The sequence below is a fragment of the Ovis aries genome, chromosome 1 (genome assembly GCF_016772045.2).
Source record: "Ovis aries strain OAR_USU_Benz2616 breed Rambouillet chromosome 1, ARS-UI_Ramb_v3.0, whole genome shotgun sequence".
Taxonomy (NCBI): domain Eukaryota; kingdom Metazoa; phylum Chordata; class Mammalia; order Artiodactyla; family Bovidae; genus Ovis; species Ovis aries.
Window position 1 is genome coordinate 88,872,425 of NC_056054.1, and position 15,902 is coordinate 88,888,326.

Below are 15,902 nucleotides of genomic sequence, written 5' to 3' on the forward strand. Positions count from 1 at the left end.
CTCGCGAGAGCTGCTTCTAAGAGCCCAGCCGGCTTTCCCGCCTGCACCCTCCCGCAACCGGCTCTCTGCTTCTTATCGCGAGGGGTAAAAAGACGGGAAGTTGACGGAGAGGGCACGAAGTTCTCTTCTCGCGAGACTTGTGAGCGTCCATCTTGCTTCTGTCCCTGACAGTTTCTTCTGTCGGGGTCACTGGGGCGGGAAGATTGCTGTGCGAACGCTACCTGACAATGCTGTCCCGGGTGGTACTTTCTGCCGCCGCCGCAGCAGGTGAGAAGTACACACCCTGGTCCTGGATAGCAGGGTGATTGTAAAACAAGGCGTCTGTGGTTGCTTGGAGCGGGTGGGAGGAAAGGGCGTGAAGAAAAGCGCAGTGAGACTTGGGTCTGAGTGAAGAGTGAGGAGCGCCGCTCAGAAGGTGAGTGTGGGGTCCTGGGGGTAGGAATGGAGGACACATGGCCTTAGTGATTGAGCTCTGTGGGGCCGAGGAAGGGGCAAACCAGATTTCACCGTGACCTTGCTAACCTACGCTTCGTATTTTTGTAGCCCCGTCTCTGAAGAACGCAGCCTTCCTCGGTCCAGGGTAAGTGTAAGGGATGTAATATTTCCTTTGGCCCTTGCTTTATCACCTCATTTCACTTCTGGGTTAATCTGCTTTTAGCTTTAAGCCAATAATTACCTTCATTTTGGTTATATTGGAACGCTTAACGTCTAATTCACGTGTGATTCTGTAACTGCCTGGAACACTATTGTATCATCTAATAGTAGAGGTTAAGAGAAAAAGTAATGTGTGCTAACTAAACTGTTTAGAAACTGGTTTTGGTGTCTCCTGAGCCCCGCCCCTCTCCCTTGTGACCTTCAGCTAGACAGAGCTGCCGCAACCTGTATCGGGATTGCTGCTGCTGCTGCTAAGTCGCTTCAGTCGTGTCCGACTCTATGCGACCCCGTGGACTGCAGCGTACCAGGCTCCTCCGTCCATGGGATTTTCCAGGCAAGAGTACTGGAGTGGGGTGCCATTAGATTGCATATCCAAGGGCAAGTTTTGTTAAATTGAAAAATGAAACGTGTAGTTTTTAATCTGTCTCCCAGATTCCAAATTTTACTGTCAGATCAGAGAAATTATTCAGTGTTTCAGCAAATATTTATCTTGCACCTCCATAACCAAAACTAAAGAAATTATATGGTTAAGTACCTACCTTCACACAGCAGAGGAGGTAGCTATAGAGCAGTTTACAATGAGGACTCCGAAGCTGAGAGTAAACTTGGCTCCTCTGCTTAACAAGCTGTGGGACCTTAATTTCTCCATACGCAAAATAGAGAGAACAGTTTGTTATGGATTATGAGAATTAAGGGACGTTCCTGGGAACTCTAAAAACAGTGCTTGGTACATAACATGTGCTTATTATGTGCTTAATGTTAGAACCTGTTATTAATATTATGTCATAAAACATGTCCGTTTTCATTGTAATTTCTTTTTACTTCCGGACTTCATCCTAAATCTTGCAAAATTTGATAACAGTCCTGTGTCTTGAAAAGGTGGTTTTGGTTTATCTGTAGTTAAATGAAGTAAGACTAATTGGTTGCTTCCAACATTTCAAAGAAGAAAGATTCCATACAGACAAACAGCTCTTTGTTGCATAGGTAATAAATACATGTATAAGATGTGAGGAACATCCTTGATTTCTCGTTCACATTTCATATCTAATGCATTCATAAGGCACTTCTTTCTTCTTATATCCAGACTCTGACCATTCTTTCACTACCACTACTACTGGAGTATGAACCACCATCACGTTTCACCTAGGCCATTTCAGTTGTCTCCTGTCTAGTCTCCTTGAATCTATATTATTCTCCCATTACAGGCCATTATCACAGGAGTCACAGGGATTATGTCCTTTCCCCACCCTTTCCTTGCAAAACCCGCCAGAGCTGCCTGTTCCACTTGAAATAAAATCCAAACTTACAGTAACCCAGAAGGTTCAACATGAGTTGACCCCATCCTACCTCTTGATTTATCTTCTTACCTTCTGTTTTTAGCTCATTCTCAGCCACACTGACGTTCTTACCATTCTTCCAAAAACTGCCAAGCTTATTGTTTCCTCGAGATCTTTGTACTTGTTGTTCTCTGTTTTCCTGGTCATTAGCTCAGATGTCACCTAATCGCCCCCAAAAAAGCCTCTCTCCCGCCCGACACATTGCTCCTTAGCCCTTTCCCTCTCTAATTTACATGGAATTTACAGCTGTCTGAAATTGTGTGTGCGCATATACATTCTCAACACTCCAAATCCCCACTAGAATGTCTAAGGCTGAGACTTTGCTTATTGTTACATTGTTGGTGCCTAACATAAGTAGAGAGTCTGTAAATGTTTTGTTGAATGAATTAAGTGTTGGCCCACAATTAGAGAAGCCTTTGTAAAGGATATACTTGAGATATTCTAAAGGCTGGTTGGTCTTGGCAGTCCTTAAGTGAAAGGCATACCAAGTAGAAGCAGCGTGAGGCCGTCTTTTTTATTTTGAAAACTGTGCACGTTAAGTCTCTTCAGTTGTGTCTGACTCTGCAACCTCATGGACTATAGCGCACCAGGCTCTGTCCGTGGGATTCTCCAGGCAACAATACTGAAGTTGGTTGCTCTTCCCTCCTTCAGGGGACCTTCCTGACCCAGGGATCACACCTACGTCTCCTGTACTGCAGGCAGATTCGTTACCATCTGAGCCACCAGGGAAAGCTGTCAGTTCAGTTCAGTTGTTCAGTTGTGTCCAACTCTTTGCCATGGACTGCAGCACGCCAGGCCTCCCTGTCCATCACCAACTCCCAGAGTTTACTCAAACTCATGTCTCGAGTCGATGGTGCCATCCAACCATTTTATTCTCTGTCATTCCCTTCTCTTCCTGCCCTCAATCTTTCCCAGCATCAGCGTCTTTAAATGAGTCAGTTCTTCGCATCAGGTGGCCAAAGTATTAGAGTTTCAGCTTCAACATCAGTCCTTCCAATGAATATTCAGGACTGATTTCCTTTCGGTTAGACTAGTTGGATCTCCTTGCAGTCCAAGGGACTCAAGAGTCTTCTCCAACACCACAGTTCAAAAGCATAAATTCTTTGGCGCTCAGCTTTCTTTATAGCCCAACTCTCACATCCATACATGACCACTGGAAAACTATAGCCTTGACTAGATGGACCTTTGTTGGCAAATTAATGTCTCTGCTTTTAATATGCTGTCTAGGTTGGTCATAACTTTCCTTCTAAGGAATAAGCGTCTTTTAATTTCATGCCCGCAGTCACCATCTGCAGTGATTTTGGAGTCCAGAAAAATAAAGTCAGCCAGTGTTTCCACTGTTTCCCCATCTGTTTCCCATGAAGTGATGGGACCAGATGCCATGATCTTCGTTTTCTGAATGTTGAGCTTTAAGCCAACTTTTTCACTTTCATCAAGACATTCGTTAGTCCTTCTTCACTTTCTGCCATCAGGGTGGTATCATCTGCATATCTAAGGTTATTGCTGTTTCTCCCAGCAATCTTGATTCCAGCTTGTGCTTCCTCCAGCCCAGCGTTTCTCATGATGTACTCTGCATATAAGTCAAATATACAGCTTTGACGTACTCCTTTTCCTATTTGGAACCAGTTTGTTGTTCCATGTCCAGTTCTAACTGTTGCTTCCCGACCTGCATACACATTTCTGAGGAGGCAGGTCAGGTGATCTGGTATTCCCATCTCCTTCAAAATTTTCCACAGTTTTTGGTGATACACTCAGTCAAAGGCTTTACCATAGTCAATAAAGCAGAAATAGATGTTTTTCTGGAACTCTCTTGCTTTTTCGATGTTCCAGTGGATGTTGGCAATTTGATCTTTGTTACTCTGCCTTTTCTAAAACCAGGTTGAACATCTGGGAAAGCTGTAAGTACTTGCATATGGCTGGAGAGTAGGAGAATGAAGGATGAGGAGGCTATAAAACTTGACAGGTGCTGAATCACGTATACTATATTAAGTACTTTGTTTACTATGGCCAGAAGGAGAGCCTGTTGGAGAGTTTTAAAGTCACATTTGTATTTTAAAAACTTTAAAAGCAGCAGGGGGGAACTGGGTTGAAGGGGTATTTGAGGAGAAGCCAAGAGACCAGGTTTTGATTGTTAACTTTCTTAGACAAGAGTAGCTGAGGGCTTGAGTAGCTAAGGCAGCCAGTTAGGGAGAGGCTTTGTGTCCAACTAATGTGAAGTCAAGTGGGCCTTAGGAAGCATCACTACGAACAAAGCTAGTGGAGGTGATGGAATTCCAGTTGAGCTATTGCAAATCCTGAAAGATGACACTGTGAAAGTGCTGCACTCAATATGCCAGCAAATTTGGAAAACTCAGCAGTGGCCACAGGACTGGAAAAGGTCAATTTTCATTCCAATCCCAAAGAAAGGCAATGCCAAAGAATGCTGAAAACTACCGCACAATTGCACTCATCTCACATGCTAGTAAAGTAATACTCAAAATTCTCCAAGACAGGCTTCAGCAATACGTGAACCGTGAACTTCCAGATGTTCAAGCTGGTTTTAGAAAAGGCAGAGGAACCAGAGATCAAATTGCCAACATCTGGTGGCAGATGTTGCATATTAAAACCAGATTGCTGCTTGGAATGGACAGTCAGGTTTGTGAAGGAACTGAGATGTTTATTTAACCCAGATACATGGGTGTTATCTTACATAATAAATGAATAAAATTAGAACTAATCAATAGAAGTTTTAAGGATGTACATAGCAGTTCAGAGGATGAACATAGAGATATCCAACACTGCAAAAGTATGTTTCACTTAGTGGTTGTTTAGCACCCCGTCACAGAGTATATTCAGAATGGTCAAAGTTCTTGCCATCAGGGAGCTCACAACATGGTAGCTATGTAATAACTAACCATTTACATAAAACTTTAACATATGCTGAGCACCGTTCAATATACTTCACATTTTTAACTCAGTTAATCCTCACAACAACCTTCTAAGGTCACATTCTTTATTTTACTTTACTTAGAGAAATCACAGATTACAAAAGCATAAATTAGAATTTGAACCCAGATAGTCTGGCTGCAGAGTCTGTGTTCTTACATATTTTAGTGCTGGTAATAGATGTGTAAGGTGCTAGACAGATGATCTATGAGATTTAACAGAGGAATTCTAGTATTGGGTAGAAGATTACATAAAGCTTTAAGTAAGTTGTTTCTCCTTGTCACAGCTAATTATTGGACCCTGGCCTTCCTGTTCTTGGTTTGTTCTCTCTCCATTAGGACAGTGGGAAACTACCTTAATCCTCATCGCTATCCATTCTTTCTACAGTTGTTCATATGTTGTATTCTCTTTAAAGAATAGGCTTTAAATTTGTATAATTCTTACCCATAGGGTATTGCAGGCAACGAGGATCTTTCACACAGGGCAGCCAAGTCTTGCCCCTGTACCACCTCTTCCTGAACATGGAGGGAAAGTTCGTTTTGGGCTGATCCCTGAGGAATTCTTCCAGTTCCTTTATCCTAAAACTGGTGTAACAGGTGAGCATTTGCCCAGTGTTTGATAGTATGTTTGGATGCTCTTGTTTATGTTAATCTAGAATTTTAGTGGCTTCTTACACCAGAAAAATCAAGTCAGCTGTTTTCAAAAGTAAAGTGCGGAAGTGATTCAGTGTAACCATTGATTTGATTGCTTTAACTTGTCTTTGGACAATTTTGTCCAAATTACTTATTTTGTTGGGGCTTTTAACTTGATTTTATAGCATTGTCTCTATTTGTTGATACACCAAATTTATTGAATGCCTGCCCTATCCTCGGCACTGTTCTAGGCATACAGTGGTGAACTAAAGTGCCTGCCATCATGGAACATACTTTGTTTTGTAGGATAGACAATAAAGAAATGAGAGTAATTAGGGAATTTTTTGGCAATCCAATGGTTAGAACTTGTGCTTTCACAGCAGGGGCCCAGGTGCGATCCCTGATTAGAGAACAAAGATCCCTCAAGCCATGTGGAATGCCCGCCCCCCCCCCAAAAAAAAAGAGTAACCATAAAATATACTTTTAGGTACTGATGGAAAGAACTATGGATAAAAATAAAGCCAGGTAAGGCAATAGAGACTGTATTATATGTGTAATTGTGTGTGTGATTATGAAAAAAGAACTGGGCCGGACTTGCCAGTTTTTTTCCTTTTAAAAAGGCCTAACCTGTCCTGAAATCTTTGATTTTTGTAATGCAATATGCTTTCACTTTATTTAATGTGTATAACAGTTCTATGGAGACATTTTTATTACCCAGAAGAACTAGAAGACAACTTGCTGAGGTTTATTCTCTTTAGTGACTGAGTAGTACTTAAACATGGGTCCTCTAGTTAAGTTTAGTGTACTGTTTATTACACACGCTGCTTCTCTTGCTGTATCCAAATACAGCTATGACCATGAAACACTGGGTATCAAAGATTTTTTTTTTAATCTCTCCAAGGAATGACCTAAAATAGCTTTTCCATAATTAAAATTGTGAGAAACATCAGATCTCCATAGGTGATAAAAATGCTGCATGTGATAGGCCTTTTTTTTTTTTAATAAATTCACATTTAAAATGTATACACTAAAGGCAGATTTTTTTTTAAGTGACCTGTTTAAACTTTGTATGGGAAACTGGGTAAAACACATTTAAGATTGTAACCCTTTTATTCTCATAGTATGTCCTAACATCCTTTGGTACTTGTATTGTGTAGAAACACTGCAAACTGCTTCCCCTAAAGATCTGTCTTAAGTCCTACATAGCATCTTGTGAGTCACAGAGGAAAATCCTAAAGAAAGGTGCATGATGGTTTGTATCCTTTCAGAATTCATGACCTGGTTAAAGAAAAAGATGGCCATATTAGAAGCATTATAATAAGGTGCTACAAGAAGTGAAAGTCCTGTTACTTAGTTCTTTTACTTACATGCTGCTTTATAGCTGTGTCTGTTTTGTTTTCTTTGCTTATTTCCAGTGTCAGATTCACATTGAGTAAATAGGCAAGAGTGGATAAATTTTATTCTGACCAGTGTCCCCCCCACTTAATTAATAGTATATTTTGCTACACAAATTATTCTTAAAGTAACTTGACATTTTTATAAACTACTTCCTGTTTGTTAAGCAGTTGTACTAGACCCTATATGCATTGTTTTTTAGTTACATCAATTCTGTCAAGAAGATACTATTCCCATTTTACAGTTCAGGAAACTGAGCTCAGAGATCATCTGCATTGTCCAGCATTAAGTCCGGATTATCGTCCTTTCAGTTGTACCTTACTGGTTCTCATCTAGGCTTTGATCTTTGAATATGATTGTTTAAAATCATTATTAACTTTGCTTAACTGGGTACATGTATTAATGTGGCCGATTCCCTTCTCTGTTCACTTGAAACTATTACGCTCTTGTTAACTGACTATCAGTTCAGTTCAGTCGCTCAGTCATGTCTGACTCTTTGCGACCCCATGAATCACAGCACGCCAGGCCTCCCTGTCCATCACCAACTCCCGGAGTTCACTCAAACTCATGTCCATCGAGTCGGTGATGCCATCCAGCCATCTCATCCTCTGTCGTTCCCTTCTCCTCCTGCCCCCAATTCCTCCCAGCATCAGAATCTTTTCCAGTGAGTCAAACTTCTCATGAGGTGGCCAAAGTATTGGAGCTTCAGCTTTAGCATCAGGCCTTCCAAAGAACACCCAGGACTGACCTCCTTTAGAATGGACTGGTTGGATCTCCTTGCAGTCTTCTCCAACACCACAGTTCAAAAGCGTCAATTCTTCAGCGCTCAGCTTTCTTCACAGTCCAACTCTCACATCCATACATGACCACAGGAAAAACCATAGCCTCGACTAGATGGACCTTTGTTGGCAAAGTAATGTCTCTGCTTTTGAATATGCTATCTAGGTTGGTCATAACTTTCCTTCCAAGGAGTAAGCGTCTTTTAATTTCATGGCTGCAATCACCATCTGCAGTGACTTTGGAGCCCCCCAAAATAAAGTCTGACACTGTTTCCCATCTATTTCCCATGAAGTGGTGGGACCAGATGCCGTGATCTTGGTTTTCTGAATGTTGAGGTTTAAGCCAACTTTTTCACTCTCCTCTTTGACTTTCATCAAGAGGCTTTTTAGTTCCTCTTCATTTTCTGCCATAAGGGTGGTATCATCTGCATGTCTGAGGTGATTAATATTTCTCCCAGCAATCTTGATTCCAGCTTGTGCCTCTTCCTATACCCCAATACAAAATAAAAAGTTTTAAAAAAGAATAAAATAGGAAAAAAACCTTTACCTTCAACTAATTAAATGCAGAAATATCTCTCAGTCTTACCCTTTTAGACATAGCATATCTATCATAAAATAACTCTTTTTTTCCTTTTAGGACCCTATGTGCTTGGAACTGGGCTTATCTTATATTTACTCTCCAAAGAAATATACGTGATAACTCCAGAGACCTTCTCTGCCATATCAACAATAGGGTTCCTTGTCTATGTAGTTAAAAAATATGGTGCCTCTGTTGGGGAATTTGCTGATAAACTCAATGAGGTAAGAATCATAAATCTTACTTCCTATTTTAGACAGTACTAGAAACATCAAAGCCATCAAAGTGATAGGAACAAAGGATAAAAAAATGAATCTGATTATAATGATTTCAATTATAAATGTTAGTTAATTACTAATTTGAGATAAATTTTTAAAAACTACCAGACTTTCTCTAGCTTTTCCGTGGTTTTATTCATTCAGTAAGATACTGCGTAGGTACTGTGAGCAACTCTTGTTAAGGATTGGTGCAGTTCTCTGTATGTAAGGGTATTTTCACAAGTGAAGAAGTATAAAATGAATCTTTTTATTACCCTTGATACTTTCACTAATCTTTATTGTAAATATCATAATTGCAGCAAAAAATTGCCCAACTGGAAGAGGTGAAACAGGCGTCCATCAAACAAATCCAGGATGCTATTGATATGGAGAAGTCACAGCAGGCACTGGTTCAAAAGCGCCATTATCTTTTTGATGTTCAAAGGGTAGGTTTCAGAACTTTCTCAGATGAGTGAAATTACTCATTTGTGTATACTTAAAACAAAAATTTACAATCATATGAAGGTTGTATAGTTTGAGCATATTTTACTTGGAAAAAAGAATATTTGGGTGGGGATTGGCTGTTATAGCTATTTAGACATCTAAGACCCCTCACGTGGATAAATAATTAGAATTATTACTCTAAAACTAGAGAGAATAAAAAGTATAAAAGAACACATTTTTAAATCCACACAGAAAGCCAATTTAAAAATGACATTCACTGTAAAATACAGTAGGTGAAATACATGCTATGCATTTCAAGCATGCATGTTATAAGAAAGTCTTATGACATAACAGGATCCCTAAAGATACTTAGCACATTATGTTTGAAATCCCCAGAAATCTCTTCATGCATAGGTTACAGCCGGAGAACTGTTCCTGCATCATAACTAATATGTCACACAAAGCCTGGCTTTTGAAGATGTTGCTTTTTGTAAGAATCAAATGATAGTGGTTAAAATTTTTATTTATTTATGAAATACTTCTGTTCAGTCGCTCAGTCGTGTCCAGCTGTTTGCGACCCCATGAATCGCAGCACGCCAGGCCTCCCTGTCCATCACCAACTCCTGGAGTTCACTCAGACTCAGGTCCATCGAGTCAGTGATGCCATCCAGCCATCTCATCCTCTGTCGTCCCCTTCTGCCCCCAATCCCTCCCAGCATCAGAGTCTTTTCCAATGAGTCTAAGTATGAAATACGTAATAGATATATTTTAAGTGTGGACACTGGTCAAGGCAGGGTGCTAGGATAACAGCAGAGAACAAAACCAGGTCTGCTTTCTTGGTGCCTACTTTCTAGCCAAGAGTTGAGAAAAGGAAAGGAAAAAAAAATTAAGCAGATATGAATGTCAATTTGTGTGAAGTACCTGTAGAATGATGAATTTATGTTAAAGGAAAAGAAATTTTAGGAGGAGGGAGTTAACTGTTTTGTTCGGCAGTTTAGAAAGGCTTCTGATGTGATATTTGAACCCGATGTCTGAGGAAATAGTATCGCAGACAGAGGGAAGCACAATCACAAGGGCCCTAACCCTGGAAGCTTGCTCGGCATAGACAAGGGAAAGTGAAAAGGCCACCGCAGCTGCAGCAGAATGGGTGAGGAGGAAGGTAAGAGGAAGCAAGGAAGAGAGTGGCCACGGGCTGGATCATATGAAGTCTCATAGGCTTCTATGAGAACTTTGACTTGTACTCAGAATGAGAGGAAGTCATTGAATCTTTTAGGCAGAGGAGTGATATGAACTCACTGGTGTTTTGAAGAATCACTCTGATGGCCTTGTTGTAAATAGCCTTCAGTCTTGCATGTGTTGGTTTGAAATCCCTGTGAGTTAGCCAAATAAGAGTTATTAGAGACAAGAGTCTGGAATCACTGGGGAGAGTTTGGAAATCATGAGCTTACAAGTGGCACTTAACAGCTGTAAGACTGGAACAAGAAGGAAAATAACTGGTGGAAACAAGGATTAATTTGTAATTGCCCTTCTTAATGGTCAAGTAATAATGGGCCTAAAAATTTGGCATCGGATTTAGCAGTATGAAGGTTGGAGACCTTGGTGAGGGCTGTTTTAGTGAAGTAGTTGGAGTAAATTAAAGGAAAAAAATAGAAGAGGAGAATTGGAGTCTGGGTATAAATCACTGTCAGAATTGTGAAGGAGTTAGAAATTGTTGGGCAAAGAAATTAGTAGCTCAGAGGAGAGGATTTAGTAATCAAAAGAGATTTTTTAGAAGATAGAAAGTATAATTACATGTTAGGATCTGATAGAAATTAGTAGAGAGAAAATTTGATGCAAGAAAGGAGTATGCATAGGGAGGAATTTGCTAGAGCAGTGTCCTTCGGTAGGGCTAGGGGGCTTGGCGTACGCAGGTGGAAGGGTTGGCTTCAAGAGCATCAACAGTTTACATAGTTAAAGGAAGGCAAAGTATGTGAGTATGGGTTCAGGTAGATTAGCTGATATAGTGGTACAAGTTTGTGAAGTTGTTTCCTTTTTCTCAGTGAAATAGGAAGTTAGGTCATTTGCTGAACAGGAAGGCAGTCAAGGTAGTATTTGAGATTTGAGGAGAAAGAAGATAGGGCCTACCTGAGCTTAATATCTCAAACCGTTATACTTAACAGGGAGATGTATAAGGATTCTCATTACAGACTAGAAAATGACAATGTCCCTGTCACTTTGTTGATTATTATTCTGGAGGCAGTAGCTGATATTAGAGAAGAAAAAGAAATAAGAGGTATAAAAACTAGAAATGAAACCTTAAGAGAAGAAAAAGACAATTTGAAAAACAATACAATACTTTTGGAAAGACAAGATGTTTCCAATAAGACAACAAAATCCAGAAACTTGGGTAGTGATGGGTGTTAACTCATTCTGGTGATCATTTCACAATATGTACAAATACCGAATCATTGCGTTTGTATACCTGAAATTAATACAATATTGTATGTCAGTTATACCTCAATTTTCAAAAATCCAGAAAACTATAGGAGGAAAAATTGTTAAGTTAATCTCATTTTTAAAAATTTAAATTTTGCATGTAGAAATTACCATAAACCAAAGTTAGAGATAAAAGGACACTTGCATTCCATGTGACACAAAAGGGTAGTTACCTTAGGATAGACCGACATTCCAGGAGAAAACTAGGCGTAGGACATGAACAATTTATAGGACATGAACAATTTATAACGGTATAAGTAAATGTAAATGACTTCTAAGTAGATAAATTTTCTCGTTATATAATGACAATTAAAATTGATAATTTTTTTCTGCTTATCAGAATGGCAGAAAGTAAAGGTTTTATAAACACTGTTGATCAGGCTCTTTGTGTTGCTGATGAAAGAATGGAGCAGTACAACTTTTCTGTGGAATTTGACAGTGTTAATCACAATTTAAAATGGATCTTTAAGAGCATGGCTTTTGTAGCCTGACCCCTCATATTCAGGCCTTGGCTTCATAATTCAATGACCCTGTAACCTTAGACAGATTCCTTGGTTTCTGCCTCAGTTTTCCTCACTGTAAAATGAATGTAGTAACTATCCTGTGGTGTGATTTTAAGATTTAATTGAATTGACACAGTGTTTAGAAGATAGTAGATACTCAACAGATGTTAGCTATTATTTGACCCAGCAGATATTCAGACATAACTGCAAAGATGTAAACTGCAATATATAGTTGAAAGAATTAGAAGCAACCTGATCTGTTAATAGAGCTTGGTTAAATAAATTATGTGTTGTAAGACACAAAAATAGTAGAATCCAATATAAGTTTTAAAACTGAGATGGGTCTATATGTCATAACCAGTAAAAGTGATGTTTATGTGTGTACATGTACGTATGTTTGTTTATTAAGTATTTCTGGGAGAAAATACAAGAAATATAGGAAGATGATAGCCTATGAGGGGGCTGGAGAGGGCTTAATTTTTTACCGTATATACTTTTAAATATATTTTTACTATATGCTGTTAGTTTTTTTTAAACCGGATACATGTATTACCTGTTCATATTAAACAAATGAACTTTGCATAAAATACAGTTAAGTGGTAGCTGTTCTAAGAGGCAGAATCCTCAGAATGGAAGTAATCCTTTGTGCAAACAATTTTCATCACTTCTTAATTTTCCTTCAGAATAACATTGCTATGGCCTTGGAGGTTACTTACCGGGAACGGCTGCATAGAGTATACAGGGAGGTAAAGAATCGCCTGGACTATCACATCTCTGTGCAGAATATGATGCGTCAGAAGGAACAAGAGCACATGATAAACTGGGTGGAGAAGCATGTGGTGCAGAGCATCTCTGCACAGCAGGTACATGATGTTTCAAAGCTTCTGGAGTTGTATTGATAACTCTGATAGTATAGGGATAGCTGGCAGGGAGTCTTTAGCCTAGCAGTAATGGGATAGCCCTGGCTCATTTTCCTGGTTAGTAGTAACCTAGAGAGTGCTGCACAACTGCCATGGTAGGTTTCCTCCTTCCTCAGAGTCTGGTTAGCAAAAGAACTCCCACTCATAGTGGAAAGGTCATTGAGAACACTCGTTATAGCCCACTTATGTTCAGGTTCCATCATCTGGGAAACATTAACCAATATCAGTTCAGTTCAGTCGCTCAGTCGTGTCCGACTCTTTGCAACCCCATGAATCATAGCACGCCAGGCCTCCCTGAACTCCCGGAGTTCACTCAAAGTCATGTCCATCGAGTCGGTGATGCCATCCAGCCATCTCATCCTCTGTCGTCCCCTTCTCCTCCTGCCCCCAATCCCTCCCAGCATCAGGCTCTTTTCCAATGAGTCAGCTCTTCGCATGAGGTGGCCAAAGTACTGGAGTTTCAGCTTTAGCATCATTCCTTCCAAAGAACACCCAGGGCTGATCTCCTTCAGAATGGACTGGTTGGATCTCCTTGTAGTCCAAGGGACTCCCAAGAGTCTTCTCCAACACCGCAGTTCAACAGCATCAATTCTTCGGCACTCAGCTTTCTTCACAGTCCAACTCTCACATCCATACATGACTACTGGAAAAACCATAGCCTTGACTAGACAGACCTTTGTTGGCAAGGTAATATCTCAGCTTTTGAATATGCTGTCTAGGTTGGTCATAACTTTCCTTCCAAGGAGTAAAGCATCTTTTAATTTCATGGCTGCAGTCACCATCTGCAGTGGTTTTGGAGCCCCAGAAAGTAAAGTCTGACACTGTTTCCACTGTTTCCTCATCTATTTCCCATGGAGTGATGGGACCGGATGCCATGATCTTCGTTTTCTGAATGTTGAGGTTTAAGCCAACTTTTTCACTCTCCTCTTTGACTTTCATCAAGAGGCTTTTCAGTTCCTCTTCACTTTTCTGCCATAAGGGTGGTGTCATCTGCATATCTGACCAACATTCTTCTTTGTAAAACAAAAACTGAACAAGTCTATTTCTGAGCCTCTTCCATTTTCTAATTCTTTGATGTCTATTCCATTTCCTCTCCTCAGCTGCTAAATTCATTGATCTTGAACAGAAATGTTTTCTATTTTTAATCTATATTTGTTTTTATTTACTTGTTTATCACTTGATTTCTTCTTTCCCAAATAAAGAGTATACTTAGGCATTTCTGGTTACTTTCAGCATAACCATGCCGGGCTGGAGAAAAATAGGGTCTATCGATATTTAATGAATTGGTTTTTTAAATTATACTCTTTTTTATAAAAGTGATATACTTATTTAAGAAATTTGGAAAGTACAAAAGAGACAAAAACTATTCTTTCTTAACAATGTTTATCACTAATGTTTGTTAGGTTGGCCCTTTTCAAGCAAGTATTAGCTGTAAAATATAACCAGTGGCACATGATTACAGGATTATCTAGCTTCAACCTCTAGACAGGTTTCACTCATAAAAGCTATGAGCCAGGGGACTTTAACTATTCTCTGGTTTTGCTTTATTAAATAATTGATTATCCCCTTTGTAAAGCTGGAATCAAGATTGCTGGGAGAAATATCAATAACTTCAGATATGCAGATAACACCACTCTTATGGCAGAAAGCGAAGAGGAAGTAGAGTCTCTTGATGAAAGTGAAAGAAGAGAGTGAAAAAGTTGGCTTAAAACTCTCAGCATTCATAAAATGAAGATCATGGCATCCAGTCCCATCACTTCATGGCAAATAGGGAAGCAGTGGAAACAGTGACAGACTTTATTTTTTTGGGCTCCAAAATCACCTCAGATGGTGACTGTAGCCATGAAATTAAAAGACGCTTACTCCTTGGAAGAAAAGCTATGACCAACTTAGACAGCATATTAAAAGACAGAGACATTACTTTGCCAACAAAGGTCCATATAGTCAAAGCTATGGTTTTTCCAGTAGTCATGTATGGATGTGAGAGTTGGACTGTAAAGAAAGGTAAGCGCCAAAAATTAATGCTTTTGAATTGTGATGTTGGAGAATCTAACTCTCGAGAGTCCCTTGGACTGCAAAGACCAAACCAGTCAATCCTAAAGGAAATCAGTCCTGATTATTCCCTTTTAAGGACTGAAGCTGAAGTTCCAGTATTTTGGCCACCTGATGCAAAGAACTGACTCATTAGAAAAGACCCTGATGCTGGGAAAGATTGAAGGCAGAAGGTGAAGGGGAGGACAGAGGATGATTTCTAAGCCAGTAATCCATCTTGAGATTCTATAGTAACCTTAGTGTTTTATAGGAGGTATCTTTTAGAATGACAGTGTTATTAGACAAGGTCTAACCAGCTTTCTCTTTCCTTATCACAGGAGAAGGAAACAATCGCCAAGTGCATCGCAGATCTAAAGCTGCTCGCAAAGAAGGCGCAAGCTCAGCCAGTTATGTAAACACATCTGTCCCTATTGAGACAGCTAGAAACAGTTGACTGACTAAATGGAAACCAGTCAATGTGATAAAATCTTTCTGTATTGTTATCTACTGAAGTTACAGTTTACCTTTCCTATAAATGAAAAGTTTTGAGTCTGATACAGTGAGAGAATTGAAACAATCTATTGGTCAGTAAGATCTTTCTCTAATTCATCTTGCTGTACATTTTGAGTTGTCCTGTGATCACTTTTAAATAAGCAGTTTCTTTGAATAAAATTTGGTACCTGGCTAAAAATTACCAAAGTTATAGTTTAAATTTGTAATTAATTCAGCCATCTTAACAATAAAGTGACAGTTGAAACAAAGGTTTTCAGGATGCATAATTTTCTGAAATATCATTTCAACATTTATTGGTAAAAATTAAAGATGTCACTGAACTGAATCTTATTTATATAATTTTTAATGGTAAGCTATTTCTTGCTGCTAGGTTATGGGGAATCTAAAGCTTTTAAGTATTCTTAAAATGGCTAAAGGAAATCATATATCGTTGACTTTATTTTTGCTTTAGTAGTAATTC

At 39.4% G+C, this 15,902-nt stretch overlaps 1 protein-coding gene across 1 annotated transcript; it reads left to right on the forward strand.

The window, feature by feature from the left end:
* The first annotated feature begins 149 nt into the window (after window positions 1-149).
* On the forward strand, window positions 150-15,690 carry ATP5PB (ATP synthase peripheral stalk-membrane subunit b). The gene is made up of 7 exons (XM_004002318.5): window positions 150-267; window positions 544-580; window positions 5,367-5,512; window positions 8,360-8,523; window positions 8,877-9,002; window positions 12,662-12,841; window positions 15,268-15,690. The coding sequence occupies exons 1-7, from the start codon at window positions 228-230 to the stop codon at window positions 15,343-15,345; spliced, it is 771 nt and encodes a 256-aa protein (XP_004002367.2). The 5' UTR covers window positions 150-227; the 3' UTR covers window positions 15,346-15,690.
* The last annotated feature ends 212 nt before the right edge of the window (window positions 15,691-15,902 follow it).

What these genes read in the sequence shown, in the direction of transcription:
- ATP5PB (XM_004002318.5), top strand. Translation starts at nt 228, where the DNA reads ATGCTGTCCCGGGTGGTACTTTCTGCCGCCGCCGCAGCAG. An exon ending in TTGCTGATAAACTCAATGAG is followed by an intron (nt 8,524 to 8,876) that starts GTAAGAATCATA and finishes TCATAATTGCAG; the next exon opens with CAAAAAATTGCCCAACTGGA. An exon ending in ATCTTTTTGATGTTCAAAGG is followed by an intron (nt 9,003 to 12,661) that starts GTAGGTTTCAGA and finishes ATTTTCCTTCAG; the next exon opens with AATAACATTGCTATGGCCTT.